This window comes from Ylistrum balloti, unplaced genomic scaffold, assembly GCF_031769215.1.
Source record: "Ylistrum balloti isolate Yb309-2 unplaced genomic scaffold, AGI_CSIRO_Ybal_v1 Utg370344, whole genome shotgun sequence".
NCBI classification, from domain to species: domain Eukaryota; kingdom Metazoa; phylum Mollusca; class Bivalvia; order Pectinida; family Pectinidae; genus Ylistrum; species Ylistrum balloti.
This window is the reverse complement of record NW_026782247.1, coordinates 496,159-512,250: the sequence shown is the minus strand read 5'-3', so window position 1 is coordinate 512,250 and position 16,092 is coordinate 496,159. Positions and strand designations below refer to the sequence as shown.

Here is a 16,092-nt window from a genome sequence, read left to right as displayed (position 1 = left end):
GGCCATCTATAGAGGCAGGTTATCGTTCTGATCACTCTTTTCCGAAACTTACAGTTAAACTTCAGGAATTTAAAAAAGGTAAAGGATTATGGAAATTTAATAACTCTCTTTTATATGATACAGAATATATAGACGTTGTTAAAAATGTAATTAATGAAACAAAAGTGCAATACTGTCTTCCTGTTTACAATTTGGAAAATCTTGATCTTATTGCGGATGATGAATTACAATTGAAAATCAATGATCAGTTATTTCTTGAAACTTTGTTGATGAATATTAGAGGTAAAACTATATCGTATGCTGCTTACAAAAAGAAATTACAAAATATACAGGAAAATGAGCTTAATAAGTCTATTGAGGCATTGGAAAAAGAAGAGATTATTGATGTAGCAGAAATAGATAGAAAGAAGAGGGAACTGGAGGAAATTAGAGTTAAAAAAATTAAGGGAAGTATAGTGAGATCAAGAGCTAAATGGGAAGAGGAAGGAGAAAAGCCAACTAGTTACTTTTTTAATCTAGAAAATAGAAATTTCACTTCTAAAATTATCCCTAAAGTACAGCTTAGTAATGGTAGTTTTGTAACAAAACAAGAAGATATTTTGAATGAAATAAGGTATTTTTATGAAAAACTTTATGACTCAAATAATAATTTAGATGATATAACTCTCGAAACTTTTCTTGATTTTGAAAACATTCCAAAACTTAATGAAGCTGAGTCTAGAAATTTAGAAGGATTAGTAACTATTAAAGAAGCATATAATATTCTAAAAAATATGAAAAATAACAAAAGTCCTGGTTCAGATGGTTATACGGCTGAATTTTTCAAGTTTTTCTGGAAACAACTTGGTCTTTTTATTGTTAGGTCTTTAAACTATGGATACATTACAGGGGAATTATCAATCACACAACGTTATGGGATTATTACTTGCATTCCAAAGAAAGGTAAGCCACGCCATTTTATTAAAAACTGGAGACCAATAACTCTATTGAACATTGTATATAAAATAGCTTCAGGGGTAATTGCAAAAAGGATAAAATCCGTACTTGATAAACTCATAAATAAGGATCAGACGGGGTTTTTAGCGGGTCGATACATTGGTGAAAACACTAGGCTACTATATGATGTTATGAAATTCACAGAAGATAATGACATTCCTGGTATGATTCTTATGGTAGATTTTGAAAAGGCATTTGACTCAGTGTCCTGGAAATTCATAGAAAAGGTATTGATTTATTTTGGCTTTGGAAATAGTATACGTAACTGGATAAAACTTTTTCATAGAAATGTAGGGGCTTCAGTAAATCAAGGGGGTAATCTGTCATCATTCTTTTCTATTAAAAGAGGCTGTCGTCAGGGCGATCCGGTAGCACCATACATCTTTATTCTCTGTGCAGAAATTCTTGCAATTAGATTCAGAAACAATAAAAATATACATGGCATCCAAGTTGATGATACAGACATTCTAGTTTCTCAGTATGCAGATGATACTTATTTGACTTTAGATGGTACGGAACACTCCCTAAGAGAATCAATAAGTGAATTACAAACATTTGCAGATATCTCAGGCTTAAAAATGAATACCGATAAAACAGAAGTCATTTGGATCGGTAGCAAGAAACACAGTCAAGATAAATTTTTACCAGAATTAGACTTACAATGGGGAAAAGAAACATTTTGTTTATTGGGTATTGATTTCAGTGTTAATCTCCATGAAATGGTCAGAATGAACTTTGATAAGAAAATAGTAAAACTAAAAAGCCTTATAAATACTTGGAGTAGACGCAATTTAACTCCCATAGGAAAAATCCACTTAATTAAATCTTTGATGATTTCACAGTTTAATCATTTATTTATTTCCCTGCCCAATCCAGATGGTAAAACAATCCAGACAATTAACTCTATATTATTTGAATTTCTATGGCACAGTAAAGTTGATAAAGTTAAAAGAGAAACTATAGTTCAGGATTATACAGTTGGTGGGTTAAAAATGCTGCATGTTGCTAATTTTATCGATTCATTGAAATTGAGTTGGATCAAACGGTTATATCAGTCTTCTGGAAAATGGAAATGTATTCTGATAAAATCCGTAAACATTAATAGGCTTTTAGATATTGGAGGCACTTTTATTCAGGTAAGTACAGATATATGTGATAATTTGTTTTGGAAAGATGTATTAAAAGCTTGGGGGAGATTAGAAAATTCAGAAAATATGAAAACAATCAAAGGGAAATCACTCTTGCTAACACCTGTATGGTATAATTGTAATATTACCATTGGAGGTAAAACAATCTTCTACCCACACTGGTATGAAAAAGGTGTTTATCTAATTGGTGATTTTGTTAAGGATTTTAGTAATAACACTTTGTTTTCATATGAGGAATTTATTCAGAAATTTAACATAAACACTGATTTTTTGAAATATTATGCAATAATTTCAGCAATAAGGAAAAGCTTGCAGAATTATAATATTGTTGAGTATAAATTTATACGTCCTACTCTACCAGTCCACATATCTATTTTTTTTAGATATCAATAAAGGTTCAAAGAGATTTTATGGAATACTTAACAATATTAAATCACTTGTGTCCAAGGGAAGGGAAAAGTGGGGGGAACATTTTGATTTCACAAATGATGACTGGCTAGCTATATATACATTACCTTTTCAAGTCACTAAAAGTTCCAAATTTCAATGGCTACAGTTTAGAATTTCCCACAACATCTTAACTACAAACTCATTTCTTTTTAAAGTAAGGATATTAGATAGTCCTTTATGTACTCTCTGTAATGCTGAGACAGAAACAATTGTACACCTGTTTTGGGAATGTGATGAAGTCCAGAATCTTTTGCAAAGTCTAGATAGATTACTAGATGCTTTATATATTCCTTTTACTGTTAACAAACAAACAATACTTTTTGGCAAGATAGATAATGGGACCAACCTAATATATAGTGTTGATAACCAAATTATTTTACTCATAAAACAATATATTTACAGAACTAGATGTTTACATAAGTCCCTCAGCATTAATGCTCTAACCTGTGCCATCCATGATTATTATAAGGTTCAAAAATATATCACGTATACTAAAGGGGAAAGGGTTAAAGACAAATTTGCACTAGGGTGGAAAAAATGGGAGAAATTTATAAAAATCATGAACGACTAATATTACTACCACTCTGGTACTATATCGATATATGATTTTTTTACTCAAACATAATTAAGATACTCAATACTTAATTTTGAATATGAATCAATAAACCTGATATGGTTACCAGTCCCTGACAATGGCCATCATCTGTACCAACAAATTTTCAGTTTGGTAAATTATTTAAAATCACCATCTGCTTTATATAGTTTTATTTAAGTCTTGAATTCCTTCCTGTTTCCTTCCCTATCTGCTTTCTTTCTCTCTTCCTCTCTCTAGCCATCTGCCTTCTTTCTCTCCTCTATCTAACCATTTTCTATCATAATCTGTCTCTTCTCTCCTTTTTTCTTATATGTATGTATGTATGTAGGTATGTAAGGGCGTGTGTGTGTGAACTTCTTTGTGTACATAAAATGAAAAAATGCAAAAAATAAAATAAATATAAAAAAAGTTGATTATTTATGCTGTACATTAGATATATGATGAACACTCACAATTTGACAAATCCGTAGATGATGATGATGATGATGATGCATGTTAGTGATGATGTGTATGATGATGCATGCTAATGATGATATATATGTGTATTAGGATGATGTGTATGATAATACATGTAAGTGATGATGTGTATGATAATACATGTTTAATGATGATGTGTATGATATGTGTGTATGATATGTGTATACTTATGATGTGTATAATAATACTGTTAATGATATGTATGATGATACATGTTAATGGTGATGTGTATGGTGATGATGTGTATAATAATACATGCATGTTTAATGATGATGTGTATGATAATACATGTTTAATGATGATGTGTATGAGGATGATGTGTATGATGATACATGTTAATGGTGATGTGTTGTATGATGATGATATGTATGATGATACACGTTAATTGTGATGTGTATGGTGATGATGTGTATGATAATACATGTTTAATGATGATGTGTATGACGATACATGTTAATGATGATGTGTATGATGATGATGTGTATGAGAATATATGTTTAATGATGATGTGTGTGATGGTACATGTTTAATTATGATGTGTATGATGATGATGTGTATGAGAATATATGTTTAATGATGATGTGTGTGATGGTACATGTTTAATTATGATGTGTATGATGATACATGTTTAATGATGTGTATGTGTGTGATGATAATGTGTATGTGTGTGACGTTTATACATGTTAATGATGATGATGTATGATGATGATGTGTATGTGTATGATACATGTTAATGATGATGTGTGTGATGATGTTTATGATGTGTATGATGATACATGTTTAATGATGATGTGTGTGATGATAATGTGTATGATGATACATGTTGGATGATATGTGTGTGATGTAATGTATGTATACATGTTGCGTGTGTGTGTGTGTGTGTGAACTTCTTTGTGTACATACAATGAAAAAATGAAAAAATAAAATAAATATAAAAAAAAAAAAAACCTACAACCAAACAGAATCATATTTCGAAAGTTTTACTGTTATTTTCTATAAAGGACCCTGCAACCATTCAGATATAATTTTTGCATGAAAATTCACACTTAAGTAACAGAAAATGTGTTATCTTATTTATATATTTATTTGTTTATATTTTGTGAATGTACTCTTATTTATGTAAAATTTAGGTCGTTTAATGGTTTATTTGCAGTTATCACTACTTATCTTGTTACATATTCTATATTATCAATTCAATACACTTGGCTATCATATTTTAACCAAAGAGAAACTGAAAACATTGATTTTCATTTTTATTGAAGGGAGATAACTCAAACCAAAATTTTAAATAAGTAGTTCTCTAATCAATTTGATATCAGTAATGTACAATATATATTGTGTGTATAGAAAGAATGTCAAATGAAAATTTTAAATAAGTAGTTCTCTAATCAATTTGTTTTTATATCATGACAATTAGTAATGTACAATATATATTGGCGTCAAGTATAGAAAGAATACGTCAGGGTAGAAGGAAGAATACGTCAGGGTAGAAGGAAGAATAGAAGGAAGAATACGTCAGGGTAGAAGGAAGAATACGTCAGGGTAGAAGGAAGAATAGAAGGAAGAATACGTCAGGGTAGAAGGAAGAATACGTCAGGGTAGGAGGAAGAATACGTCAGGGTAGGAGGAAGAATACGTCAGGGTAGGAGGAAGAATACGTCAGGGTAGAAGGAAGAATACGTCAGGGTAGAAGGAAGAATACGTCAGGTTAGAAGGAAGAATACGTCAGGGTAGAAGGAAGAATACGTCAGGTTAGAAGGAAGAACCCGTCAGGTTAGAAGGAAGAATACGTCAGGGTAGAAGGAAGAATACGTCAGGGTAGAAGGAAGAATACGTCAGGGTAGAAGGAAGAATAGAAGGAAGAATACGTCAGGGTAGAAGGAAGAATACGTCAGAATACCAACAGCTTTCGGTTCGAAGGAAGATGTCTTCTCTGCAGATCTCTTCAACATACTGCTGGTTTCATAGATATTCCTAACACCTCTGAGTTGCTTCTGTCTATCATGCTGCTGATAACTACTGGCTCCAAATGTCACAAAGACGCTACACAGAAGAAATACTGCTAGGAATATTGATGTCATTTCTATAATTTAACAACTGCAGTGACGCTGATGTAACAAAAAATATTCTGAAACTCATATAATTTGAAATACGAAAGTGACGCTAGCAATATATACTAACGCTAAAACACTAACGATACACACCCTTGACTCCTATTATATGACTGCTGAATGATAACGACTAGACGGTGTAGACCAGTTGGTTGATTATATGTTAATAATTTTGAAGGTATGCAACATCGTGCAAATGCTATCATAGGTTATCTGCAACTGCACAAGCTTGCATGCGTTATCAGTATAGAAATCATTATCAACAGCCGCTGCTTATATATACCCAGAAAAACGCATGCGCACACATATAAAAAGATAGTGGAGTTCAAAAAGCAAACACGAAGTTCAGTCACAGAAAAAATAGCCAAATTTGAAAGCGATCTACCCATATATGGAGACCGCTTATACTGTGTAGTACATGATTAGGAGTTCAACAGGTTATATCTAGTAAACATTTTACGTAATCTGCTAAAAAACAGGGCAGCATAGATTAAATTGTACCTGTATATGTACTGTGGAAGAATATGTTGATAGTAGAATGTTGTTGTATCAGGATGATGTATTTGTTTTAATGTGTAACTGAAGTGAAGTAGAAGCTTAACGCATTTTTCCTTGAACAACACCCATTTGGGTTACTTCCCCATGCATTACATATTATTTAGTACCAGTCGTTTACAAGAGGCCCGTTGGGCCTGTAACATTCCCTCACTTGACTTTGTTTTATCCAAACAAATGGAAAAGGAATTCCTAACGTTTATGTCTATTTCTCAATTGGCCCTCACCTTTCTGTCAGTCCTACAGATGAATGATTTAAAAGAATTGACTATATTTATTATATTCTGCCCCCATCTCCCCGGCCCCATGAGACCCCGAGACCCACTGTTTACCCTTCACGAAGGAAGTGATTCCCCTCGTGCAAGGATGAATTACACATATTGTAACTAAATAAATGCATTTCTACAAATGAAGTATTTTAAGCATTTGCTCTATTTTTCTTATATGTTAAAACAATATTGATTTCTCTTCGCCAAAAGATGCTTCAAACCAAATTGGAACAGACTACCGACATTCCACAAGAAAAATGGTCTTATATATCTAAGAAGATTTATTCTCCTTCATGATGAATGCTTTTGACCAAATTTGGTCAAAATGTAAACAGTCGTTCATGACAAGTAGTGATTTCAAAGAAATAGTTGGCGGTCGAAGGACGATCGCCATGGAATGGCATAAGCTAGACCAAGTGAGCTAAAAATAGAATTACTATTGCTTGCTTAACTTTCAATATTATGGTAGAACAACGCCTTGTTTGCAACACTATCACAAGGAGGCTTACATGAACATCCAACGTTCAGTTTTTGGAGGTGTATTGTTCGGCTAAACTAATTCACACTGTATGTTAATGTAGTTTTGATAAAGGATTTATTTAACATAAACTTCTGTCCATTTCTTTTCATCTGATCCGAAAATTTTCATTTATGAAACCAAACTGCATGAGAATTCGGTTGATTCGAAATAGAAATTTGCAATTCTAATCTCATGCGTGTCTAATATTTCAGTATCTTTCACGAGTGCGCTGCACTCGTAAATGATACAAAAATATTAGACACACTAGTGTGTCACCAGTGAAAAGTTTAAAAAAAAGTGTTGTTTTTCATCTATGAAAAGTAGCGCTTTTATCAATGAGATATTTCTTAAAGAATTAATTGAAGAAATAAAGAAATGTGTTTGAAACATTCTGCATCCAGCTTTCTAAAATATTTTAATCTGTCTTCTATATGTTAGGATCAGTTGTAATATGTTGTTTGTCTGTGTGGCAACATTGTGGATTCCTCGTTGTTTACAGGACACGTGATCATTATCTAAACCTGATGTGTTCGAGGGGCTAGACAGTCTCCATCAGCGACCAATCATAACAGAACTCTCTTGTGTCATTGCTTAAAGATTAATCGTATTTAAACTCCCACTAGAGTCAGGCAAGGTTCTCCAATAATGGTAGAACTCTCTTGTGTCATTGCTTAAAGATTAATCTATTTAAACTCCCACTAGAGTCAGGCAAGGTTCTCCAATAATGGTAGAACTCTCTTGTGTCATTGCTTAAAGATTAATCTATTTAAACACCCACTCCAATAATGATAATGGTAGAACTCTCTTGTGTCATTGCTTAAAGATTAATCTATTTAAACTCCCACTAGACTCAGGCAAGGTTCTCCAATAATGGTAGAACTCTCTTGTGTCATTGCTTAAAGATTAATCTATTTAAACTCCCACTAGAGTCAGGCAAGGTTCTCCAATAATGGTAGAACTCTCTTGTGTCATTGCTTAAAGATTAATCTATTTAAACTCCCACTAGACTCAGGCAAGGTTCTCCAATAATGGTAGAACTCTCTTGTGTCATTGCTTTAGGATTAATCTATTTAAACTCCCACTAGACTCAGGCAAGGTTCTCCAATAATGGTAGAACTCTCTTGTGTCATTGCTTAAAGATTAATCTATTTAAACTCCCACTAGACTCAGGCAAGGTTCTCCAATAATGGTAGAACTCTCTTGTGTCATTGCTTAAAGATTAATCTATTTAAACTCCCACTAGACTCAGGCAAGGTTCTCCAATAATGGTAGAACTCTCTTGTGTCATTGCTTAAAGATTAATCTATTTAAACACCCACTAGACTCAGGCAAGGTTCTCCAATAATGGTAGAACTCTCTTGTGTCATTGCTTAAAGATTAATCTATTTAAACACCCACTAGACTCAGGCAAGGTTCTCCAATAATGGTAGAACTCTCTCTTGCTTAAAGATCTATTGCTTCTCTTGTGTCATTGCTTAAAGATTAATCTATTTAAACTCCTTGTGTCACTTAAAGATTAATCTATTTAAACACTAGGCAAGGTTCTCTTGTGTCATTGCTTAAAGATTAATCTATTTAAACTAATGGCAAGGTTCTCCAGAACTCTCTTGTGTCATTGCTTAAAGATTAATCTATTTAAACCTCAGGCAAGGTTCTCCAATAATGGTAGAACTCATTGCTTAAAGATTAATCTATTTAAACACCCACTAGACTCAGGCAAGGTTCTCCAATAATGGTAGAACTCTCTTGTGTCATTGCTTAAAGATTAATCTATTTAAACTTCTCCAATAATGGTAGAACTCTCTTGTGTCATTGCTTAAAGATTAATCTATTTAAACACTAGACTCAGGCAAGGTTCTCCAATAATGGTAGAACTCTCTTGTGTCATTGCTTAAAGATTAATCTATTTAAACTCCCACTAGACTCAGGCAAGGTTCTCCAATAATGGTAGAACTCTCTTGTGTCATTGCTTAAAGATTAATCTATTTAAACTCCCACTAGACTCAGGCAAGGTTCTCCAATAATGGTAGAACTCTCTTGTGTCATTGCTTAAAGATTAATCTATTTAAACTCCCACTAGACTCAGGCAAGGTTCTCCAATAATGGTAGAACTCTCTTGTGTCATTGCTTAAAGATTAATCTATTTAAACACCCACTAGACTCAGGCAAGGTTCTCCAATAATGGTAGAACTCTCTTGTGTCATTGCTTAAAGATTAATCTATTTAAACTCCCACTAGACTCAGGCAAGGTTCTCCAATAATGGTAGAACTCTCTTGTGTCATTGCTTAAAGATTAATCTATTTAAACTCCCACTAGACTCAGGCAAGGTTCTCCAATAATGGTAGAACATATTTTGTGAAGGGTTTTATGCATGTTCTGTCAGTTAATAGCCGTAACACTAAAAACTTGGATTCATCATCACCATATCAGGCCTGAATTGTAGAGTTACATACCAAAACAGTGTTCTGTGGACACGAAATTATTACAAAATGACGAGTAACACTCGAAGCTCTCGACCATGAAATGGCAGGGCGTGAAAAATGGGTAAAACGAATACATGTAGATGTGACTGTAATGTTGTCAGCCTCCAATTCAATGCAGAGTTTGAGTTCTGGTAGGGTCACCGGAAAATCCAGGCATATCATATCAAATACACTCGAAACACTGTAGGACTCCGGACATGGTCATCTCATGTCCAGGTGCAGATAACATATGATAGCATCTGCACGATGTTGCACACCTGTCATAATTATCAATATATAATCAACCAACTGGTCTACACAGTCTAGTCGTTATCATTCAGCAATCATATAACAGAAGTCAAGGGTGTGTATCATTAGTGTTTTAGAACCAGTATATATTGCTAGCGTCACTTTCGTATTTCAAATTATATGAGTTTCAGAATATTTTTTGTTACATCAGCGTCACTGCGTCTTATTTCGACATGAAGCAGACGATAGTTTTTGTGTTGGTTTTTCTCCAAGGTAAAGTTGGGTTAACTAATCTAGTGTCGGATGAAAAATTAAACGTTTCATCTGCTGTCTCTTAGCGCTTACTTTCACGGAAGTCCGAATTTTGTAAAAGGCGTAAATCATATGGAGTAATTCTTAAATTTGTTGAGTTCATTCTATAAAATGTGTATTGAATGTAGTAACCATGAAAAAGAGGTTTCAAAACTCATACAGAAGTGTAGAGAATATCTACAAACATTTAAAACATTTAACAGAGAAAATGATATATCATACTGATTCTAACTTGAGTAATAAACTAGATGAAATAGAGACATGAATGTCCCCGTCAGTAAACCAGGATACGTTTGGAACGTTTTAGTGATGTTGTCTTTGTTAAGAGGTGAACTCGAGACTCTACTCCAGCAATGTCATTTCTTTGTGCGATATGAAGCTGGACGTGTTTGTTGCTCGTTAGTTTGCCTGTTGGTTCCGTTTTTGTATACTTTGTTTTCATCTACGAACGCGACATTACTTATTTGGATTAATCAAGGTTAACAGGTCGTCGATGAAGCAGAGGCCGCTCAGTCTTCCGGAACATCTGGTTTTCTTATCATTTTCTTGCCTTATCTAACACTGGAAAGGAAACTTGTGCAAAACGTCTCGTAACATTAACTTTCCATATGCATTTACCCTATGATGGCTGTAATTGTTTTCAAATGTCGAATTTGGAAAATATTTGGCAAGTTTACTGCTATTAAATATTTAGCAGTGTCGTCTTAAAAACTCTTTTGGAAACTCCATCTTAAAATTTTCTATAATATGCGGCAGCATTATGAAACGATCTACGTCACCAGGCATAAGCTAATAAAACATTAGATCAGAAAGTGACTGCCCGGTTAATACAAAAATGGAAAAAAGGCGGAAAGCTACTTTCTGTGTCAAACAGAGTTTGATTTTAACAGCGGCATGTAGATTTGACCACTAAACAAAAGAAAACGGCACATTTTAATAAAAATTTGTGTGATGGAGTAAACATATCTTAATGTTTGAAAAAGGATTCTAATTTCAACCCTCGTGATTACAAGAAATTATTCATTTAGATAAATTTACAAGAATAAAAATCAAGATGCAATGCATAGCTATATGGAGAATACTTTGAACTTACGTGTATGAGGGAAATACTAATGTTTATATTTGTCTTGTATACAGTGTGATTAGATAACATTATTTGGAATACTTCATTAACATAATTTATCAAAAAATGGAAAAGAAACGAAAACCAAATATTCGTGTTTTTGTATAAATGGAATTACGTAATTGTGTGAGAAGTGTCAGTCATGTTAATATGAATGTTATTTTTTTTTCTTACACGAAATATATTAACCTACATATTTAACATTAGTATATGTGAGGAGACTGAAAGGTGTTAACACCTGTAGCAGGTATTGTTTTGTTTTTCTTTCACTATTATGGTGTTAGTGCACCTCGCCATTCAGATTTTTACTTTTCCTTCGATGGCTTTGGATTTTTTAATTCAGTCGCCTTCTAGGCTGCACAATGGGAGCCTTTAACATCACTGACGAGTCCTGGAAGGACGAAAAGCTGTATGGTGTAGCATCAGTGACGAGTCCTAGAAGGACGAAAAGCTGTATGGTGTAGCATCAGTGACGAGTCCTAGAAGGACGACAAAGCTGTATGATGTAACATCACTGACGAGTCCTGGAAGGACGAAACAGCTGTATGATGTACAATCACTGACGAGTCCTGGAAGGACGAAAAAGCTGTATGATGTAACATCACTGACGAGTCCTGGAAGGACGAAACAGCTGTATGATGTACAATCATTGACGAGTCTGTATGATGTATATCACTGACGAAAAAGCTGTATGATGTAACATCACTGACGAGTCCTGGAAGGACGAAACAGCTGTATATTGTATCATTACTGACAAGTCCTAGAAGGACGAAACAGCTGTATGATGTAACATCACTGACGGGTCCTGGAAGGGCGCAAAATCTGTATGATGTATATCACTGACGAGTCCTGGAAGGACGAAAAAGCTGTATGGTGTAGCATCACTGGCGAGTCCTGGAAGGACGCAAAAGCTGTATGATGTAGCATCACTGACGAGTCCTAGAAGGACGAAACAGCTGTATATTGTATCATTACTGACAAGTCCTAGAAGGACGAAACATGTGTATAATGCAGTTTAATTCATTGTTCGGCTGTAATGTACCCAACTTTAAATATATATCAAAGGTGCTATTCGCCTGTGTGTCGTTTGTGCAATCAACGAGGTCTACTGTTCTGTATAGATGTTTGTGTTAGAAACGTGTACAGTAGCCCAATAAGGTGATGACGTCATACACTTTTTCATTTTGCGCTTCATGAAATGCTGTGCCCAGAAAGACTCCTGACAATCTCTTTATTTCCATTGCAACCAGAATCAAACCCGAATCTCTGTCGTGATAACCAACGGCTCCACCAACTCCGTCCTAGAAGCACCTTGTCACTCCGTGACAGAAGCCATATTTAACATTATACATGAGACACGTTGTCCTGCTCCATTTAAAGAGTCTTAAATCCGTAGGTGTCAATTTATTTTCTGATGTTTTCGTAAATTGAACTTTTATCTAATGCTTCTGTTTAATACAGTTGCGGAGGGTTTCTTCATGGACGGGTTTCAAGGAGGCCAATTTGGACCAGGAGGTTTCCATTCGGATTCCTCGGGATGTGTCAGTCTTCATCACTACTGTCCTATCTCCCCTATTTTATGTCCAAATGGATTCGCCAAGGACACTCATGGATGTCTACTATGTCATTGTGCTGAATCGTCAACGGCTACAGGTAAGTTCATTATAACACGGGGAAAACACACATTTTTCATCATTTTCCTCGCATTTTAATCTTTCTCATTTTGTCGAAACAGGGCATACGAAATAACAGTTTGGCAGAACTGAATAAATTGATGAAAGAGGCGAGAAATATGCAAATTTGTAGCAAATTTCGCTATCAATGGCACAAGATGATAGGAGGAACCTTAAAAAGGAACAATATAATATAAAAACTGATAAGAGACGACATGGTTCTAGGGAAACAGAATAGCTCCGAAACATGTACAGAAGTAATAGATATTTCACAACTAGTTTTATCTATTATGTATGGTGCTTATTGAGATCTTTTTTCAGACGTTACAAAACCGCGAGCATTGGTCGATCATTTTTTATGTAGTATTGGAAAATTACAAACGAGAATGAAAGAAATACCACGAGTTCGTGTGACCTGTTATATAAAAATTTAGAAAAAAGTCTATTGCGAAGATAAATTGACTTGTGACGTCATTTGGTGCGTAATGATATTACCTGTAGTGAAATATCGCTAATTAATATGCAAAACTGACAATTTCAGGAATATGTAAAAATCATAGCATTCATTACGTATCACAACAGGTACTAAATTTTGTCTTCATAGCACTTTGTGGAAATCTGTAGGAAAATAAAATGATTTCGAAAGCAATGTTGTGAACTACTTATCGCGCGTTTTAATTGCTGCGAGTGACTTCCCAGTCAAAGTTCAACTTCCTGACCAAAAGACCGGTATTGCTGATCTATATGTATCCGAACGATTAACTTTTAGAGAAAAATCAAGTATTATTTTATGATGGCATTCAAGGTGTGATATTTTTAGATCCTGCCCAACAGACAATACACCATTATATACACAATCCGTGTATACCAACCCAGGCACATTGCACACTGCCATGTGACGTATACTTGAAAGGCGGAACCGGATGCGAGTTCTGTATGTGTGACCACGCCCATCAAACGAAAAGTCCTACAACCATCGAAGGTATTTAAACCAAATTGAAATCTACAAACAACGGATGTAACATTGACAACATCAATCTCTTAATCACATTTATTAAATGTTTCCTATTTTTTCAAACTATTTTTATATCAAATAAACGAAGAGATTTGTGACAGGGTATGGTATTGTGCGGTTTGTTCCTTTTTTTCTTGGACATATGTTTTAGGCCATTGCACAACCTCATGTGACATGGAACTTATGTCAGTGATAGTTGTGTATGTCAAGGAGGGGGCGGGGCGAAGGGTTCTAGACCGTGTCAACGTGTTTAATGGTCAATTCTAAGTTTAGTGCATTATAACAAAATATCTGTGAATTGTAATATACAAGTTCGCCATTTTCTTATCATATCTTGTAATGATTTCAGCCAATTCAACGACTTCTCAAGTACCGACTACAACACTTTCAACAACACAGCCGCCAACTTCCGCCGAAAACACCACAACTGCGTCTCGCGACTGCGCATTAGCTACCCACATATGTAATGCCCAGTGCGATGGGAAATATCTAGTGGATCCCAACGACTGTACATTCTGTGTGTGTAAGGGTGACCTTGGCTAAGGTGAGATACAGGTGCACTGACCACATGTCAAGGTCATCGATTATCCTATTTCTGTCTTACATTAAGGCTGTCGCGTGCCAAGGTCATTTGTCTTACATGAAAGTCATGTCAAATCTCTCGCAGCGCTAACTTTGAGAACCTCGCATTGCTAATGTCAAAATCATAGATATATTATTATTTTTTATTAAATATTTTAACGTCAATGTTTGGTTTAAAGTATTATCGGTTGTTTTCAATGCTGCTCTCAAATTTATCCAATAATTGTGTTATTATTCTGGTACTGACAAGTTATATACTCAATGTGAATCAATCATAATTCGTTTTATTTTAGGTCAACGTCTTTCAGAGATGTAGCGTATAATGATATCGCCAGAATTCAGGTATTATTTGTGTATTTTGTAAATATCAATAAATTCTTCATCATTTTATCTTTTTTTAATTATTTAAAAAAAATCATATTGTAAGAGTTTTATTTTTTACATTATTAGTTTAACGTGGAAATAATTGAACTGAATACAACATAAAAGGGTACATATTTCCACTCCAATGCTAGCGTGAGCTGTATTACCTCTCTCGGATTTTGTTCGAATTGTTCTGTATGGGAAGACCAAAACCCATCCTACTAAGCCGCTGAGGAAGGCGTGAAGTTCGGCAGTTTTTATAGCTGCTGTAAAAGACGTGACCGGCCATCGTCGGTGAAGTTCGGCAGTTTTTATAGCTGCTGAAAAAGGCGTGACCATCCATCGTCGGTGAAGTTCGGCAGTTTTGATAGCTGCAGAAAAAGGCGTGACCGGCCATCGTCGGTGAGGTTCTGCAGTTTCACAGCCGATGAGAAGGGCGTGACCTGACTGGCCAATGCCGGCGAAATTCGTCATTTCTAGAGCTGATGAGAAGGCGCGACCGTCCATTGCAGATGACATTTGGCAGTTCTAGAGCTGTTGGGAGGGACGTAGCCGGAAATGCCGGTGTCAGTGTATGGATAATATAATGTTTCATCAAGTATGGGGTAAGGGGGACCGAGGTGGAAGATTATTAAGTTCTCAAACAAGACGCTTGGTAGCTTAATAAACTTCCCCCGAGATGTAGCCTTGAAATATTTTTTAAGAAAAGGGCTTCCTAATACTGTTACCTAAATCATTCCAAAGTCCCACTGTAGAAGGAGAGCATGAAGTTTGCGAAAGTTGGATAGAGAAGCGAGATTACACGGGATGTCCTTAATATACATTAGGAAAAAACGCCCGAGAACAGAGCCTTGAGGAACACCTGCGTTTAAAGCTATAAATCAAGATACGGCGTACCTAATAAAACTGCATGTTTTCCGTAAGACAAATAACTAGTTATTCACTGAAGACCTTTATGCCAAGCCTTAGAAAAAACAACAAAATATCAAAAGAGAATACTCAAAATCTTCTTCTTCTGAAGAAGTAAGTATTGAGTGATGTAATTCAATAAGCTGATGCGTTGTTTAGTGGTTTGGTAAAAATCCTTATTGATATTTGTAAGTGAAATCGTTTCCAATGAAGAAGTTGTAAATGTTTTTTTATATATCACACGCTCAAACAGTTTGTCTACACAGTCTAACAGCGATATTG

General features: G+C 34.9%; 1 protein-coding gene across 1 annotated transcript; it reads left to right on the top strand.

Annotated features, from left to right (window-relative positions):
• Positions 1 to 269: 269 nt before the first annotated feature.
• Positions 270 to 14,926, top strand: LOC132553655 (cysteine-rich motor neuron 1 protein-like). The gene is made up of 4 exons (XM_060217915.1): positions 270 to 570; positions 12,730 to 12,921; positions 13,762 to 13,923; positions 14,306 to 14,926. Exons 1-4 carry the CDS (start codon positions 270 to 272, stop codon positions 14,497 to 14,499), a joined length of 849 nt encoding a protein of 282 aa, XP_060073898.1. The 3' UTR covers positions 14,500 to 14,926.
• Positions 14,927 to 16,092: the final 1,166 nt, after the last annotated feature.

Coding starts and splice junctions, on each gene's coding strand:
- LOC132553655 (XM_060217915.1), top strand. CDS start 270: ATGAATATTAGAGGTAAAACTATATCGTATGCTGCTTACAAAAAGAAA. Junction 571..12,729: donor TAAAGTACAGCTTAGTAATG/GTAGTTTTGTAA, acceptor TGTTTAATACAG/TTGCGGAGGGTTTCTTCATG. Junction 13,924..14,305: donor AAGTCCTACAACCATCGAAG/GTATTTAAACCA, acceptor TAATGATTTCAG/CCAATTCAACGACTTCTCAA.